General features: G+C 36.3%; 3 protein-coding genes across 3 annotated transcripts; all 3 read right to left on the reverse strand.

The window, feature by feature from the left end:
- Positions 1-983: 983 nt before the first annotated feature.
- Positions 984-3,062, reverse strand: AK88_00920 (tubulin alpha chain; the record flags this gene model as incomplete). The annotated part of the gene is made up of 3 exons (XM_012478564.1): positions 984-2,162; positions 2,486-2,606; positions 3,001-3,062. 3 exons carry the CDS (start codon positions 3,060-3,062, stop codon positions 984-986), a joined length of 1,362 nt encoding a protein of 453 aa, XP_012333987.1.
- Positions 3,063-5,965: 2,903 nt separating this feature from the next.
- On the reverse strand, positions 5,966-10,446 carry AK88_00921 (uncharacterized protein; the record flags this gene model as incomplete). Its single annotated transcript, XM_012478565.1, has 15 exons — positions 5,966-5,999; positions 6,136-6,270; positions 6,393-6,460; positions 6,613-6,714; positions 6,802-6,864; positions 7,007-7,081; positions 7,177-7,293; positions 7,403-7,517; positions 7,679-7,741; positions 7,846-7,945; positions 8,067-8,160; positions 8,321-8,764; positions 9,411-9,548; positions 9,778-9,885; positions 10,204-10,446. The coding sequence occupies 15 exons, from the start codon at positions 10,444-10,446 to the stop codon at positions 5,966-5,968; spliced, it is 1,899 nt and encodes a 632-aa protein (XP_012333988.1).
- A 1,427-nt stretch (positions 10,447-11,873) lies between these two features.
- AK88_00922 (uncharacterized protein) lies at positions 11,874-15,767 on the reverse strand (the record flags this gene model as incomplete). The annotated part of the gene is made up of 1 exon (XM_012478566.1): positions 11,874-15,767. The coding sequence occupies one exon, from the start codon at positions 15,765-15,767 to the stop codon at positions 11,874-11,876; it is 3,894 nt and encodes a 1,297-aa protein (XP_012333989.1).
- Between the last annotated feature and the right edge of the window lie 3,396 nt (positions 15,768-19,163).

The raw sequence follows: 19,163 nt of genomic DNA on the forward strand, positions 1-19,163 counted from the left end.
TTACTGCGTGTAACTACACAATTGTATTTCAATACGCCATTTGTGAATATTGTGTGTGAGAAAAAAAAAAAAAAAAAAAAAAAAAGGAACTTTGAAGAAGAAAAACCGTTATATGGAAAGATGCGCGACTCCTACACATATCCATTTGGAGAACATCCTTTTACATAACAATATGTCTTTACTTTTAAAGTGCGACGAATAGGGCTATTTAATATTTTCTTAATTTTGTTATTTTTTCCTGCCTATAGGTTTGCACGTTCATACCTCCTCACATGTGCATTTACACATATATGCGCGAAAAGGGGCAAGATACAAAAAATGCTTCTTTTACTTATTTCCACCGCAATGTATACTGGCTCAAAAGGCACCCTTTTTACAACAAGTGCTGAAGTGTTAGTGGGGAAATGAACGTGGGTAGGTAGGCCGGTGTGCATGTGTACATATATATATATATCCATATATTTACACATAGGTACGCATGCATACTATGTATGAGAATATATTTGCTGATACATGGATGTATGCACGTGCACATGCACGTTCATGAAGTGGAAATGAAGTGGGCATACACATGTATGTATACGTGAAAATGTACGTATGAATTAGTTGTTCAATATGCAAAAACGTTGTAAATATGTGTGCATACATTTTTATGTATTAAAAATTTTTTCGCGCTTACATCTAATTTTTTTTTTTTTAATTGAAAATTTTTTTTTATTACCAAAAAAAAAGAAAAAAGAAAAAAAGAAAACATATAAAAATGAAATAATTATGATACATATTGTTGGTTGCACTAGCATCACATGATAGATGGGGTGAGTTGTATGATAACTGTGTCTTTTTTTTTTTTTTGCTTACACTTTTACATCTACAATTTGGCAGCACAAAGTGCGCACGTGTGTATATATACTATATTTATACATACTTATTGCGCGTGCTGGGCGCAACTAATTGGTTTGTAACCCCTGCTCATGTCACGTTCCCTAATAATCCGCTTCGTATCCTTCGTCTTCCCCTTCACCGTCGTTGGTCTCAATGCCAACCTCTTCGTAGTCCTTTTCCAAAGCAGCCAAATCCTCCCTGGCTTCACTAAATTCCCCCTCTTCCATACCTTCTCCAACGTACCAGTGGACAAATGCTCTCTTAGCATACATGAGGTCAAATTTCTGGTCCATTCTTGAAAACACTTCAGCAATTGCGGTAGAGTTGCTTATCATGCACACGGCTCTCATTACTTTGGCCAAATCTCCCCCAGGGACAACAGTTGGTGGTTGATAATTAATACCACATTTGAATCCTGTTGGGCACCAGTCAACAAATTGAATTGTTCTTTTCGTCTTAATCGTAGCAACAGCTGCGTTGACATCCTTTGGGACAACATCTCCTCTGTACATTAAGCAACAAGCCATGTACTTTCCATGACGAGGATCACATTTAGCCATCATATTTGCTGGTTCAAATGCCGAATTAGTAATTTCTGACACAGACAACTGTTCATGATAAGCCTTTTCAGCACTCACAACTGGAGCATATGAGGATAACATGAAATGGATACGTGGGTAAGGCACTAAGTTCGTTTGAAATTCCGTAACATCTACATTTAGGGCACCATCAAATCGTAGAGAAGCTGTTAGGGACGAAATGACCTGAGCTATTAGTCTGTTTAAGTTTGTATAAGTAGGCCTTTCAATGTCCAAATTTTTTTTACATATATCATAGATTGCTTCATTGTCTAACATGATGGCCACATCGGTGTGTTCTAGTAGAGAGTGGGTGGACAAAACCGAGTTGTATGGTTCCACCACAGCTGTTGATACTTGAGGTGAAGGCCAGCAGCAAAAGTTAAGCTTGGATTTCTTTCCATAATCAACTGATAATCTTTCTAACATTAAACAGCCAAAACCACTTCCGGTACCACCACCAACAGCACTAAACATTAGAAAGCCTTGTAGACCTGTGCAGTTATCGGCTAGCTTTCTAATTCTGTCTAGGCACACATCTATGACTTCTTTTCCAATTGTGTAGTGACCCCTTGCGAAATTGTTTGCGGCATCTTCCTTTCCTGATATTAATTGTTCAGGGTGAAACAGCTGACGATATGTGCCTGTTCTCACTTCATCTACAACGGTTGGCTCTAGGTCGACGAAGACGCAACGTGGGACCTGTGGTGGTAGGGAAAGGGGGGGGAATACTTATGCGCTTGCATATGTTACTCGGACTCTCAAACAATCACAATCCATTCTACACTAGGTCATGAGAACAAATAAAAATCACAAAATATCGGAAAGTTATTCATTTGTCTACAATTAGCATGCACACTGTTCATACGTAATGCGCGCAGGATGTGAACACAATGGAAGGAACAAATTTCGACTCGCGGATAAGTTGCGCCATTTTGGAGAGCGCATATTCATTGGAAGTAGACGCGTAAAAAAAACAAAAAAAAGAGTTAGTCAACGGTTGAGCTGTTTTTTTCGGGCCTTACGTGTTTTCCTGCACCCGTTTCTGAAAAAAAGGTATTAAAAGCATCATCGTTTGCTCTGGCAGCTTTGTCCGAGGGCATTTGACCATCCGGTTGTATTCCATGTTCTAGGCAAAACAGTTCCCTAAGAGGTGATTGCGAGGTGTGCAAAGGGTGTGCAAGTGTGCAATTGTGTTTATACGCACGATTTGCAGCGGGTGTAGAAGGATGTACTAACTGGTAAGTCAACCCAATCACATACTACGCAAACAACATATCTTACAAGGTCAAAATATGCAATGTAAACATGGGCATGTGTGCATGCAGACAAATACACAAGTGTGTGTGTATTCGTGTGAACACAAAATAAGAAGTGCGTGCACATTAAGGAAACTATTGGTAATTTTTCCCCATTTTTAATGAATGGGGTGGCACGATGTTAAAAAAAAAAAAATGCACAACTTTGGTTGTAAGGCACATAAGCCCAAAGAATGATGTGTACAGGGTGAGCACATTTTCTTCTCTTTTTTTTTGGTTACCAGCAAGCATTTCCAACTTGAATACCAGCTTGTCCTACATGAATACTTATTACTTCTCTCATTTTTATATGAATGAATGGTTATAAAACAAAAAAAATAAATTGTTTTTAAAACGTAATAAATACTAAATATAAAAATGGAAAAGTGGGTATGAGATAAAATGAGTACATAAAACAAAAATACAAAGGAGTTGGGCGATTAATTATTGTGTACGTACGTAAATGCTTATTTTACATATATTTATATTTTAATATTTGTGTTTGTAATTTTTTTTTTTTAATTCTTGTGAAATATAATAATTACTCGCAAAAAATTTGTTGTTTATGCAATTCCTTAAAACAGTAAAGGCGCAGATATGTACACGAATATTTTTTTTTTTGGCGGGAGGAGGGAAAAAAAAAAAGTGATACTCGGAAGTTTTATACACTCTTGCTTATTCATATACGCACATATGTATATATCAATATTTTACATTTCCAAGCAAGGATTTTTTTGAGGAAAAAAAAAAGTCTGTATACAAATACAAAGTAATGTTTCAAATTTTTCCTTCCCTTTTTTTTTTATTTTTATATATAATGTTTTGTGCCTATTTGTTGAATGTATATGTAAATGTATGTGTTTTTTTTTTTTTTTTTTCACATATTTTCCATTAGCATATTTATATACACTGGAAATGTACGGAAAAAAAAAAAAAAAAAAAAAAGAAAAAGATATGTTTTTTTCCTTATTCCAATTTTGTGTAAACTTTTACATTTGTTTTGTTTTATTTTTTTACTACCACATATAAGAATGCAAATAAAAAAAAAAAAAAAATTCTGTCAGGATATAAAGCTAAGTGGTGCGTTGGGTTAAGTTCTTTTCCGCATTCCCTTTTTAATCTGTTCACATAAAGCGGTCAGGATATTATTTAATGTTCAAAAGTTCGTAAAAATTCTGCTTTTATGGCACATATTTTTATGTACATAAAAGTTCTTATAAAAGTGAATGGTAAAAATTGCACTTTTATGTACTTTTTTTGCAAGCCTTTTCCCTATTTCCCTTTCGTCAATATTGTGTAAACAATTTTAGGCGGGTTAACGATATGTGCTTATGTATGAACATTTTACATGAGAATTTTATTTTGATTTTATTATTATTTTTTTTAATAATGGAAGCCCTATATATGCTTATAAGGTGTTAAAAAGTGGAGCGAAAAGAGTAAAGTGTCTATGCTTTTTAACAAATCTTCGGTTAATTTTTTTTTTTTTTTATTTAACAGAAATTGCAGAGTGTGTATTTTACGTTTTGTTCTATCAAAGGCAATGTAGTGTCCCCTGCTGATAATAACAATAAATCCGAACTTGTGAACGTTTTTGAACTGTTGGTAAAAAAAAAAAGTTTTTTTTTTTTTTTTCTCATACAAAAAAGGGTTTCCAGTTTTCATAATAAAAAAGAAAAAGTACAAAGAGTGCTACTTCCGCTTTTAAATTCACTATTAGTCGTTTTTTTAAGAAATACAGGTGTATGCATAATTCACTGTATTGTTTAAACTTTCCTTCTTTTTTTTCCCCCCCCTTCCAACGGAGTGACAATTTCCCCGAAGACAGTTGCACACTTTTTTTTGACCTTTAAATATATCTGCATTTTTTGATACTTTTAGGTTTAATTTTAATTTTTTTATTTCTTTTGTTCCCTTTTGTGTATACTAGTGGTTGCTAAAAAATGCTAACGTGGTATATTCAAAAAGCATGTTAAATAGTGTAACAATCTCTGCCTTAGTGCATTTGACATTTATTTGGCCAAAATGAAGTTAACAAAAGTTACCGTGTCATTAGGGTTGAACGCTCACTTTGCACGCGTGTCTGTAAATATTGTAAAATGCACAAGTGTGTATATACACATATATATATATATGCACGCTCGCTACTGAATTTTATTCTTACCCTCAATTAATGCAGGAAAATATTGTGAACAGGATTGGGAACATGTGTGCACAAAAAATTATCTCTTTTTTAATTATTTCTACATTTTTCGTAAAATTCGCACGTGGCGTGCACAAACGTCATGGTCGTCCCTTTTGCAACCCTAAAGTTGTCTTGTTCAAAAGAGTAGAAATTTGAGACATGAAAACGAATAGGACAGATAAAAAAACTGTGTGGTGTAATTGTTAAAACACCCTGTGCACACAACTGAACCTGAGAGGCGTTGACATAAACCTATTAAAATGTATATGCATATATACATACGTGTGTATGTTGTGCTAGGTGCTCGCACAATGCGTCATCGCAAGGTTAGTTCGTTCAACATGATCAGTGACGCTTCCTCTTTTTTTTTTTCGTTTTCTTCACCGTCCTGACCTCCACAAAAAAAGGGGGGGGGGGGGAAAAAAAAAAGAGGACGCCTATGATATTAACACAAAATAGCATTAAAAAATAAGCACAAAACTGTCACATTTTTTCCTGTTCACTAAGAATCAAACGATACGCACTGTTGTTCTATAAATATATACACATTTCTTTTTTTTTTTTTTTTTACAATATGAAAAAAAGAAAAAAAATTAAAGTGTTTTAAAAGGGGGTCGCGCAGAGGACAGCAAAATGTAAGCGTTGTGTACCACTTAAAAAAATTAATGAAAAAAAATTGCTACTGTAGAAGAACACAACGGTGCGAAGGGGGAAAAGAAGTTTTAATAGGTGAATATGCAGCAAGTACGGAACTAGTGGAAGGTTTATTCTCTTTACGTCAGCAATGAAAGTGCACATAGCGTATCTTTTGTGTTGTGAAATATACATGTGCCAACTCTACACAGAGTCAAACTGAAGCCGTAGAAAAGTGGATTCGGCACAAATGTCTGAGGTTGAGAATCGTTAGTTTTATCAAAGACTTGGTCGTTTCCGTTGAGATAAGTCATAATTTGAAATGCTTTTTGAAAAATCAAAATGGGGAAAAGGGGAAATGGACAAAATTATTCAAAAAGGACTTTTGTTTATTTCTTCTCTATTTCTGCGCATGTTTGGGCTCTGCGTTAAGGGAAAAATGAGTACATGTGGCAAAATAAAAAAAAAAACAAAATCAAATCTATTACATAGTGAGACATTAACATATACAATCTTTACATGTAGGTTTCAACAACAAAAGCAGAAATATAATTGGTACCTTAATTTTATTGCCGTGATTTCGTTCCGTAAGGACAAATTGTAAGTTTGCAACTGTTTGTACTTGAGACCTAAGCCGTGTACAATTTGGCTTAATAGTTTCTGTTCATCCTTGGAAATATCAATTTGCGTTTTCCTGAACGGAAAGAAAAGTAATTTGAGCTTTGTAAAACCCTCAGTAAGTGGGGTACTATACACATATATATATGTGTTGTACACGAGCATAAATGCTCATCCGGTGATTCCCTCTTGCAGTACAGTGCGTCCTTGTAGTATTCGGTTTCCTTTTCCCTAATTTGTAATTGTTCCTTAAAGATTTGTAAAGCCTAATGTGGGGCAAAAATGCATAGAAACAAAAGTGTGGCATCGTATGAAAGTGTATTAGGGTGTGTAACTCATTAATTTAAAACAACTCGTTGTGATTATGTTCATCAAACGAAGAGTTTATTCTTCTTTGCTTTTTATTTTCTGTATGTACCGCATTAAATTCTTTGCTTAGTTTATTCTTTGTCGTCTCTTCAACAAGTCCACTGTTCTTCTTCTCCATTAGCAACTCGGCTTCCAGCTTTATGATTTTTTCCTGTGTTAAGGGAAAGAATGAGATTTTTTTTCTTTTCCTGATAATTATTACCCGTTAATAAGACTTACAAAAGAAAAATAGAATTACATTTGTTGCTAAGTCTGAATTCCCTTTCATATTAGACATCTCAATCTTCATCTTTTCGTTCGCCTTCAAATGGAAAAAAAAAAACAAAATGATTTTACTTTTGTAAATTAAACATTGGGAAAAATCATAAATTCGTGAATATTCATTCGCTTGAAAAGGCATGTACACAAATTGGCAAAGAGTAAAACGTCGGTAAATTGATAACCTCAGTCAGTTCTTTAATTTCTTGCTGCTTTGCTTCTACTTCCTTCTGCTTCTCTTCCATTTCTTGTAACGTTTTCTAAAAAGAAAAAAAAAAATAATAAAATAAATAAATAGAGAAACAAATAAGCAACCCTTTGGGCCGAATCGGGAGTTGCATTTTCCATTTCTCACCTCATATTTTTCCTGCACAGTTGGGTCGTCTTTTGCGTCCTGCTTATCCATAATTTCGGACATTTTATTTTCTAGCTTTTTATTTATTGTCTTTAAATCGTCAATTTGTTGTTCAAGCTAAGAGAATGAAAATAGCATGGAAGATGTATTGTGCTCACGTGTTTTAATAGGTACACACAATTGCACATGGCCCCTGAAGCTTATCGACGGACAATTAAAACTGTACCTCCTTCACTTTGTTCATGTCTTGACTCGCGTCTGTCGACACTTTCTCTTTTAAATTCTCGTTTTCCTTTTTAAGTCTGATCAATTCCTCTGTTTGGTCCACATTGCTTAGTCCTCTGAAATGGGGATGAACAAGTAAAGCGCTAGGCCATTTAACAGTTCACAAAATGTTATGCGTTCAATAGAACTATCCCGTTTGCTCGTCAATGCAGACGTGCCCGTGTTTACGTATGCATGTGTAAGTGCATATAGAGAGCGGCACATTATAATGTTTTACATGTTGATTTTGTCAAAATTTTGTTCCTTCTTCAGCTGTTCATAGGATTGGCTTTTCGCTTCTCTGAAGGGGGTGAAAGTGTAAATAATTTGGGTGAAACAATATGCGTCTTTTTTTTTTTTTTTTTTTGTTTGTTTGTTTTTTTTCTCCCTTTTTTGTTAAATTACAAGTCGTTCTTCAGCTTTTGCAGGGTTTTGTTTTTCTCGTCGAGGTCTTGTTTCAGTTTTTCATTCTCCGTCTTTGCGTTCACTAAGTTGACATCCAAATCTGAAGCGAGTGTTGTGGAGAAGAATGCGAAGCAGGTATGTACATTGGGAACATTTGTTCGGATGGAGTGAGCAGCAAAATGCAGAAAATAACATGGGGTAGAGGAAACGATCTAACAAACCTGCGCATTTATCCTTGTATATGATGAGGTTACTTGACTCGAGCTTCAACTTTTCCACTTCATTTTCCATGTCCACCATTTTTTGCGTGTTATCCTGTGGAAGGCGCAAGGAACACGAATTGTGCTATTAGCGCACTGAGCATGTCTTTAACAAACCAAATAATGGCTGAACCAGGGAAAAATAATTACACTCATGTACTAGATGTACATAATTATTTTATAGGGACACATGTGTTTTTAGTTGAAAAAATTACTCTAAGCTTGTCCTCCAATTCCTTGTTGATGTTTTGAACAACCATTAGACTGTCTAATTTTTCTTTATATATATTTATTTTATTTTGCAAATTTTCGATATTGGAATTTTCTTGCTTCAGGATATTTTGTTCATCCTCCAACTCTTTGATTTTTCCTTTTAAATCATTTTCTAAGAGGTTTCTATCCTTGGTTTGTTTTTCTAAGCTGTTTTGCAATTCATGGATTTTCCTTTCTTGTTCTTCTATCTGTGTCATATATTGATTTTTAGACTTTTCACAAGCTGCATTAATTTGTTTTTGGAGATTCTCCATTTTTTCAGTGTTCTCCTCGATTGTTTTATTTTTTTCTGTGAGTGAATTGGTTAAATTTTCATTTTCCATTTCTAGATATTTCACTTTTTCCTTCAGCTGCTTGATTTCGTTTTTCATGGATTCAGTGATGTTCTAAAGGAGAGGAGTGGGGCATAAGCGAGATGTTTCTCTGTAGCCGTCACGCAAGAATATGAGCACTTGGTGGGTTCTATCATATATGTAATGTGTGGAAGAAATTTTAAAATTTTTGTAAATTTTAGTTTTTGTATTACTGCAGCTTCTGTGGGGTGGCCAAAAGAAGGATTTTTTTTTTTTTTTTTTTCCCGAGTATTCCATAAAAAAGGGGGACAGAAATTATGTACAGTATGTTATTTAAATTTTAGACACAGGGATTTAGCATCCTTATGGACGTGTATATGTAACGTGCACAATTCCCTCTATTGTTCCTCATTTTTGGAGTAGAGGTTAGATCACTCTGAGCTGATACACTCTCAAAAACGTGTGCTATTGGCTTTATTAACTAGGCATCTGTTCATTTTAAAATAAAATGGTTACGTAGACCCTTTTTCCGATTTACCTTTAGCAGCACTGTCCTGCGATGTTAGCTTATTTTCTTTGTTCGCATTTTCCTGTAAAAGTGAGAGCCCCGCAGGGGAATGCACGCATATGTATATATTTATAATTATGCAATTATCACTCGCTTTTAGCAAACGCAGAGGTAGACAACGTGTGGAAAATGAGGGGGTGGGTGGGGGAAATAATGGAGAAAACAAAATACCTCTTTATCCAGAACCTCCACAATGTTATGTATATATTTCTGCGTTTCATGACTAAGGGACAAAATGTTATTTATGTGTTTTTGCTTGTCATCCGAGACGAGGGCAGCCAGAATTACTAAGCTGTATATATCGATGAACTTGGAAAAAAAAAAAAAAGATTCGATTAATGAGTTTAAGTGCGGTGCTTTGAAGTACACCCAAGGGGGTACATATCTCTAGGTTTGGCCCCCATAGGACATGCACATAATGGCGTAGGAGCCACCTGGTTGGGTGTGTGGGCGCGGGATAACCACATATATGTAGGCACTACATATATATGTTCGGGGGAAGAGAAACGTGGCCACCCGTGCGTCGAAGTAGTTTTACCTCGTTCACTGTCAAGCTCATTAAATTTTCGATAACCCTCTTGATTATCCTTTCGAACTTGTTTTCGTGGTATTCGTTCAAATATTTTAGCAAACACTCGTAGGCATCCTTCAGGAAAACGGGGGTTAAATAAAAGGTTAGCGCGGATAAGCAGAATTAAGCACAGTTAAGCAGAACTAAACGAAGGTGAAAACACAGGGACGGCGTTTCTGCATGGCCCTTCATTTTTGCAACTGCGATGGAGTGTGTTCCCTTGCATGAGGACAATTCTATCTTGTCTCTTATGGTTGTGGGTGATCATCCCTGCCATTGTGCGCATAGGACAAAAATGCAGTTGCTGCAGTTAATGCGGGTGCTGCGTTTTGTCCTATTGTGCCCGCTGATACTGATTCTGCGATCGACACACTCGCGCGTGTTAATACTTACCAACTCCGAATGAAACTGAGCAGGGTGAATCGATATGTCAAACCATGAGGGGTAAATCTCATTCATACATAGCCAAACCGAGTAACAGGAGTATAGGTTAATTACGCTTGCGTTATTTTCCTTGGGTGTTTTATTTACACTTTTTAGAGCAGATTCATCGATCACTATTTCCACATTTTTGGCGAAATAAAATGTCTGGACAAATTCTTTTATGTGATTCACGTTTTTCTCAACATCATTCATTTTGTTGATTCGTGTTTTGACAATTTTATTTGAAACGTGTTTGTTAGGTATGTAAACGGGAGAGTTGTAAAAGGTGGGTGGAAGTGGAAAACGTGAGGGAAATACACAGAAAAATGGAAAATTTGGTATGCTCACTTTGAAGTTCAGTTGGATAATTAACATGTGCATTTTAAAACTGATTAATACGATGCCAAAAAATATATTTACAGAAGACCAAATGTGTTGTGAACGAATAAAAGTGGAAGAAAAAAAATACATAAAACATTATTGCCCATGTTTATACTATTTTACAAAATAGGCGCAAAAATAAAATAAAAAATAAAGAAAACGGTGCAAATTCACAAAAGGGTTTTTATCCATTTTTTGGAAGTATAATGAAGAAAAAAAGAAAAAAAACATTAGTAAAGTTCTCATAACGTTCATTTCTGGTATATTTAACAATTTTTTTTATCTTTTATTAATGTTGCAAATTATCTGCTGCGTTGTCTTTCACTTGGTCTGGAATTTTGTTAAGTTCACGAACGCACACATGTAAAAGAAAAAAAAAAAAAAAAAAAACGCAAAGCTTAAACGAGGAGAAGGCAAACCCTGCAGTTATGCCATTTGTTGAACTTTTCTCTCTCACTTTGTTTTGTAATTTTTTTGCTTCCGCATAGTGTCTTCCATGTTGAGCCGGACGCGTACTTGAGCATTTGTATTCCGAGAAAAAATTCGTTCCACTTTGTGCTACATTTGTGTGTAGAAAATATGTGAGTGGAAATATGCTACTGCCCGGCACTCCAAATGTGGCACCACACAGAGATCTGCTTATTTGATGGAGTTGAACACAATTTTGCAATATGACCAACCTTTATGCGAACACATATAGGACGAATGAATCAGAGTAAGATATGTGGTCCGACTTGTGTACGTGTATGCTATGGCATATACATATTCCTTTTGTAAAGGAATAACAACAGAGAAATATTAAAAACGAGGACAGCCTCAAAATGTGGTGCTACCTTACACAGTAGTGTAAAATATGGGCACATGTTTTGACATCATTGACACATTGTGTCCCTTGAATTGGGGGTTATAATAATTGGAACAGTTTATACTAATGCCTAGTGGGGTGTGGCCCCTTTTCAAGGCGTTTTTTTTTTTTTTTTTTTTTTTTTTTCCCTTCTCAAATTAGAGATGCTATAAAGCAATGTAAGAAGACAAAACAAAATAGTCGAATTAAACCCTGGGGTTGGTTCTGCTTTGCTAAAATATGGCAATAATGAAGCCAGGTAATAATAAACAGGTGTACAGATTGAGCAGGCACACGCTTATATATAAAAAAAAAAAAAAAAAAGAGGCGTTTCTCGCCTGCAAAATGATACCCTCGTTCGATTTCCCACATGCAAAAGGTACTCTCGTTCAACTTCCGCCCCCATATGCCCGGGTCATTTCATATTCTTCAACTCGCCGGATGCACCGTTCAGGCGCTTCTCAATGGCTTCACAATTCAAATCGTTGACGTAGCATTTGTTAATAATGTCATTCACAAAATTGTCCTTTCCCATGGTGTGGAGAGAATTCATTAAATCCTCCAAGCCACACATTTTGTCCACGAGCTTTTCAAAATTTTCGATGTCCAGATGGAGATTTTTATTATTTATAATCTCGTCTTTGCTTACATTTTTTTCATTCAGGATTTTTAAAAACCCTAGAGAATTTTCATTATCTAATTCGTTAAGGAGGGACAGCATATCGCACTGTTCACTCTCTATAAGTCTTAGTCTTTTTTCTAGCGATTCTTGTTTTTTTTCAATTTTTATTTGGTCTTCCAGTATGAGTGAATACATTTTATCGTAATGAGCCACTTTGTTATATATGTCCAATATTTCATTTGAACAATAATTCATAAAATTGATTTTATTTTTAACAAAGGAGGAGAGGTTACTGATGACGTCAATTATCATTTCTTTATCTAAGTCCTTCTTAAAGTACGATTCACTTTGTCTAATGTTCTTTTCTACGTTCTTTCTGTCTTTTTCTAGCTGTTTTTGTTGCTCCATTTGTAGCTTTTGCATTTTAGCATTTTGTTCAGATAAAAATGGGAAGTCTTCAAAATTCATTTCTTTTGTATTTTCATTATTTCGAAGGGTCCCCTTGGTTTCCTTCAGTTGGAAATTAAATGCATATTGCTGCTGGTTATCTGTCGTTTTGTTTTCACTCACTTGATTTATATTTTCAGTGTGTTCAACTACTTGCTTTTCTGCATTTTTTTCCTCATGCTGTAAATTGTTACTTAAGTAAACATTTTTTTTTCGATTTTCTAGCGACATGAAATTTATCATATTGCCTACCTTGTCTACGTCATCATCATCTTTTTGCGCAAAAATTTGGGACTTGTTTTGCGTTTCGTTTTTTGCGTTTCCGAAGGAGGGTGCAAACATGGATGAGTTCTCCTTTGTCGAAAAGAAGGGGTTGCTGCTACTGTTGTTAATTCCAGTGCTAAAGTTATTATTCTTATCCACCCCTCCGGAGAAGAAGCCACCCTTGCCGCCCTCTGGTTGGAAGGGCTTTCCAAAAAGGGACGAAGACTTTTGAAAGCAGCCGCTGCTCCTCTTTTGAGGATCTTCATTTTTCAGTTCATTCTTCTTGTTCATATCACCAAAAAGGGAGTTTTGCCCTAGGCCAAAATTGGATAGCTTGTTGGCGCTGTCGAACATGTCATTCGGCTTCGCGAGGTCACTTGGTTTGGAGAACTCACCAAATTTGAACTCACTCGATTTGCTCTTTTCCACGAGGTCATTCGAGTCCGTCTGATCCTTCGTTTCCTTCTTCTTGGTAAAGGACAAAGACCAGAATTTTTTCTTGTCATCCACTTTTGATTCGCTCGTTTTCTCAGATGCGTCCATGGCGGCGGCATCACCATCTGGAGCTTTCTTAACCTCGGATTTATTTTCTTCATCTATTTTGTCCTTATGTTCCTTCGACTCAATCGTTCCTTGCTTGAGCGAAATGTTAAAATTGAAAATGGATGATTTATGGGCACTGGAGGATTCTTTCCCCTTCTGTTCTTCATCGGCCGCTTGTTCCTTTTCCTCCTTTTGATCACTTTTTTGGTAACTCTCGTTAGGTTTATCTTTTAGGTTGAAATTTATTTCGCCCGCTTTTTTTTCACTGGGTTTGGTTTCCTTTGAACTAGACACTGTGTGTTTTTGTTCATTTTCGGCTTCTTCCTTTTCATCCTTTGTGGCCTTTTCGTTCGTTTCAGATTTTTCCTTCGGTTTGACCATTTGATCCTTTTGGTTGGAGGCCCCCTTTTCGTTTGTATCGCTTTTCCCGACAGAACTGAACATGAAGTTGGATGTGGCTATTTTATTCTGATCGCTTTTTTCCAAACTGGTAGCCCCTGGTGCATTTTCCTTTGTGTCAAAGTTAATGAAGGAAAAACCAAAAGGGGACTTATTTTTTACGAGATCGGAGGTACCATCCTGCGTTTTCTCAGTTTTTTCATCCTTATTTGTGGAATCTGTTTGTTCGCTCTGTGTATTTTTTTTTTCACTTTGTGCATTGTCTTTTTCTATGGCGAGTGTTTTACTCTGTTCCAACGATTGTGTTGTTATTTTTGCTTCATCCAGTTTGTTCCCTTCAGAATGTGTTTTCTCGTTGGGCGTTTCTTTTTGCTCTTTTTCTTTTTCCGTCTGGACCGGTTTATCAGGACCGCCTTGGTTCGGCTGACCTGATTGTTCCATTTGGGGAACTTCCTTCTGGGTAATAATTCCAGGCTGGTCACTTGGTTTCTCTCCTTTGGTCTGTTCCTCGGGAGAATTATTCATATTGACTGACCCATCAACGGGTTTACTTGCTAAAATGTTATTAGGGGAATTGTCTTTATTTTCATTCCCCGTTGTGGTGCCTTTGGCACTCTGGTTATTCGCAAAGAGGGAAAAGCTATTTGAGAAGGCATTTGTTTGTGGCAGATTACTACTAGTGCTGGAGTTGTTAAAGAGGAATGAATTTTCACTTGACTTGACTTCACCGGACGATTTAAACGAATTGGACGAAAAAAGATTTTCACTGTTGGTCGTTTTGTTGAACGACGACAAAAAGGGACTAGTACTGGTGTTGTTAGTCGGTTTGAAAATGTCACTTGTATTTGTCTTGGAAAATGAACTGAAAGACATATTAAAATTGTTACCTAGTGCAGCAGACGTGTTGTTGTTTGCGGTATTTTTCGTACCAAATAAACTTCCTTCATTTTGATTAAATGGTTTCATACCTTTATTAAAGTCGTCGAATGTGTTCATTTTATTTGCTGATCCGAGAGGTCTCATGGAGGACATGCCAAAAGGGGACATCTTTCCTTCGTTGTTATTGTTCATGTTAGCACTAGCAAAGAAGGACTTGGTTGTGTTGTTATTATTAAGCATAGGTGAATTGGAGGCTTTATCACCCTGTGAAGTGGCTTGTAGGGCCATACTCTGAAATGGGTTTATATTACTTTTTCCAAAAGAACTTAAACCGGATGAAAATCCTCCACTAAATGTTAATTTGTTATTGTTGTTATCTGGTTTGTTGTTACAGAAACCGCCTAAAGAATTTGCATTGGATGAATTGGCAAAAATTTGTTTGGCTGCCTCTAGCTGTTCCTTTGAGAATAAACCTCCACCTTCTGTGCTACGATCATTATTTAGTTGACTTCCTAAGGCAATGGAGCTGCCTAGGGTACTTTGTTTGAACATACTGGAGCCACTATTGAGGGTATTTCCTGCCAGGCTCCTGGTGAAACCTGGATAAACATCTTTCTTCGCTGCACTAAACAAATTTTGATTAAAAGCATTCGTGGATGCGTTCGCACTAGTGCTGGTAGTAGTGCTTCCGAACAGGCTATTATTTTTATTTAAATCATTGGGATTATTTGAGAAAATGGAATTCCCCTTGTTCAAGTTATCCTGTGAGTTCAAAGTGTTCCCAAAAAGGTTACTGTTTTTGTTCGTACCGTCCTGATTGTTCACAGTGTTACTGCCGAAGAAGGCGTTATTTTTTAGTAGACCTGTCTGGCTATTCATATTGTTGTTGAAGAGCCCACCACTACCCATGTTATTCACGTTTCCCACATTTCCCATGCTATTCATATTGTTATTGGTGCTGCTTTGGTTTAACGCATTCTGACCTGCTAAGTTGTTGCCAAAAAAATTGGAGTTCCCCAAATTGTTGTTGGGCATGCTCCACATGTTTGTCGCGTTTGCATTTTGCCCATTGTTATTCAGCGCGTTGCTCTTTCCGAATAGGTTGTTCTTATCCTCATTATTGTTATTACTGCCATTATTGTTGTTAAAGAACATTTTTGCGATATGCGTGCGGTTGTTATATAGTGGGATTCGCGCAACGTGCTGCAGGAAGGTGTTCCCTTCAATAGGGCGCCTCTTCCTTTTTTTTAGCTTCTTACGCTTGGCTTTATGGACTATTCGCAGCGATTTTTCGTAACATTCGTTCGCGCGGACAAATGCGCTATGGAACAGTGTGAGGAGGGATGTTTGGGCAGGCGCGAATGCAAAATTGGGGACTGCAGCTACAGCTTACGCTTGAACTTGAAACACGTCAGGCGTCCTCGCCACTTCTGCTCTGTGTCCCCTATTAAGTCCTGCTCTTTTTGACGCAAATGTCATCCATTTCAAAATGCTCTTTTTCGCATACCTTCAGTTGGCACGTAACAAATGGCCCTGACGAAGCTTTTATACATTCAAGAGGATAATATTGTGGATATAACATATGTACGGCGCGTTGTGTAAATTACAAATGTACATAACGCGCAGGACGGCGCCTGAGCCTGGGTATGTGGTTACATAATTTACGTTGCTAGGCTCATAAAAAAAAAAAAAAAATCCTGCTTAGGAGATTAATATTTGGATCTCCCTCGGCAAAATGAGTTTGTAATTTTTTTTTTTTTTTTTTTTTTTAATTCCAATTATATAGCGTTCATGTGGATAAATATGACGGGGATATGCATACATGTACGTGTATAATTGCTGGGAAATTAAGAAAAGAAACGATGAAATTCAGAAAAAAAAAAAAAAAATATACTTATGTGATTATACATATTTACTCGAAGCGGTCTTTTGCAAATATGATATAGTATGCGTGCTCCTTGAGAAAATTTTCATTTTCTTTTCCGCGCGAAATGGTGAAGTGATGTATGGTAAAGAGTATGCGCTTCCCTTCACATTAGTTAAAACAATACAACGCTATTCTTCACAGAGAGCACATTTTTTGCGCAATGAAAATAGCTTAATCTGGTAAATTCATGTATAGATGTGTGGTTAATATGTACACAATTGTGTACGGAGCAGAAGGCAGAGGCCCCTTTTTGTTCTTATTAATCTCTCCTGTAAAAGGGACCAGCTTACGCGACGCAAAACGCTAGAGTGCAGTTGCGCAATGTTCGAGTGAATACGAGAGGGGGAAAATCATGTCGAAATGTTATTGGCATGAAGGTTCGTACGTTATAGATTTGTTCGCGATCACGAAATTTAAGGCATTCTCCTTTTTTTACGCATTATAACCACCAGGTATGACGCTGATGGTGTGTTTATATAAGACAATAAATAAAACGAGGTATGACATCATTTATGATCTGGTATAAAGAAGGGCAACGCGCATATTTAATTCGGATGGTGCCCTGAGGAGTGATCACATAATTGGGAGCTATGTGTATATATACACATTTACGTACCCCACGATGGGTGATATATGTGGTAGTTTTCTTTACCCCCTTTCTTCGCCCCGTTTTGGTTAACAGTTGATGCACCCTTTCAGAATGTTTTGCAAATAAGGAGAAATGCATGTAGTGTGTGCAGACCTTATGGTTATAAATGTCCGCAGCATAATTCTTACATTATGAAGAAGCCTCATTCAGCACGTAAACGATACGAACGCGTCGCCAAAAGGAGCAGTGCAGCTGTAAACAATGTCTACTATATCATATTTTTTGAGGTAGAACAGAAAATTTATTGGCATGTACAATTAATAAAGACGGTTGTATTAATGTCCAAATGTTTGGATGCTCCCTTTCTCTGAAGTTTGCTTTATGGTGTTTTTTTCCCAGTACGGGTTTGCTCATTATGTTACATTAGTAGTACAAATGTACACAAAAAGTGTAAACGTGCAGGGGTGCATAGGTATATTACGTATGCATATGAACTCTATATGTGTACAGTGGGAAATCCCTTATTTAGAGGGATATGGGCTTATACTGCCACACCCGTTTTTAGACCGTTCTGCATTTGCCCCAATAGTGGAGACTGATGTCTGTATATGCATAAGATACGAATGTGTGTGTGGGGGGGTATAATAATTTTAAGGACACTTCTCAATGGTGCCTCCGTGAATTGTTAAAATTGGAAATAATGTGGTGTTATGGATAAAACCACAGTTCAATGCTGCATATGAGGTGTTGTATTGTTGGTATAGGATACTCTATGCAGATGATATGTACGATGGGTTATATTAAAACCTTTTCATTTTTACCCATCATTTTGACACTTCAGAAGTGTTTCCATTTTGTTTATTTTGGTGCCTTTTTTTTAAAAGTGTGCATTGCGGGCATATTTCATGGGTTTTTTTGTTCACAAATAGTGCGTGGTTTTTCATGTGCATTATTTTATAAGTTGGAGAGGAAATGCGGATGAATCGAGTGTAATTTGGTAAACCTGCCTTTTCTTCAGTTGACACAAAAATTGCACCAGCAGGGGGGGTAACACGTGGTTGGCCAGTTTGTAATGCTTTTTTTTTTTTTTTTTTACTTCACATTCTTTATTTTGCTCTGCTGCGGTTTTACGTGACCTGTTCTTTTTCTTTTCACACGGCAGCATTTGATAGTATCATACGTTTATTTTTCCCTGTTATGGAATTGTGCGTGTAAAATACTGGTACAAATCGGTTCTGTTCCAAACGGCATGTTAAAGAAAGTTTTTACCTCTTTTCTTTTTTGAAATGGAAAAATGTGTATGGGACAAAAGGGGCAGGTGATGACTATCGTATGATGAAATTGGACACATTTTGAAAATGCATATATGTATATGTAGAGTGTGCGTACATTATGTGTTTAGGTTAGACCCATTTTGAGAATATATCTTTTTTACTCATGTGAAAATGGAGCAAGCTAAGGGGATACTTACTGGAAGTTGCGTCAGGACTACAACATAATATACACAGAATTTGTTGACACAATTTATTCATGCAATACAGTCCTCTTTAAAAAATCAGTTTCTGCATATTTCCATTTTTCCATCCGAAGGTAATGCAAAGGTGACACTTAGGAATGGTACACCTTGAAATGATACACTTGGGAACTTTTTCTTTTTTTTTATTCTTTTTATGATAGCTAGATTATATTCGATGTGCTTTTACAATTATATGTTAAATTGTGGAATGTAGTTTATGGCTTATTCGGAAAAACAGGGATGAGAAAAGATGACCTATATAACCGCATAATGGAATTATTACATAATAAAATTTACGTGAAGAGTTAAATATACAAAAAATGGAAGAAAGTTACAAATAATTCACTACGTTGATCACACGTAGTTCTTATTTTTTTTTTTTTTTTTTTTTTTTTTTTTTGCTTTAAAAGTCTTGATATGAAAACTACTTTTACGCCCTTCTGGGCATGTCCCCTTCTGCCTCCACACGGTGTTTCCCTTATCTTCTGTTTCGGATTGTATTCCGTTTTTTTTTTTTTT

Source organism: Plasmodium fragile (genome assembly GCF_000956335.1).
Source record: "Plasmodium fragile strain nilgiri unplaced genomic scaffold supercont1.7, whole genome shotgun sequence".
NCBI lineage: Eukaryota > Apicomplexa > Aconoidasida > Haemosporida > Plasmodiidae > Plasmodium > Plasmodium fragile.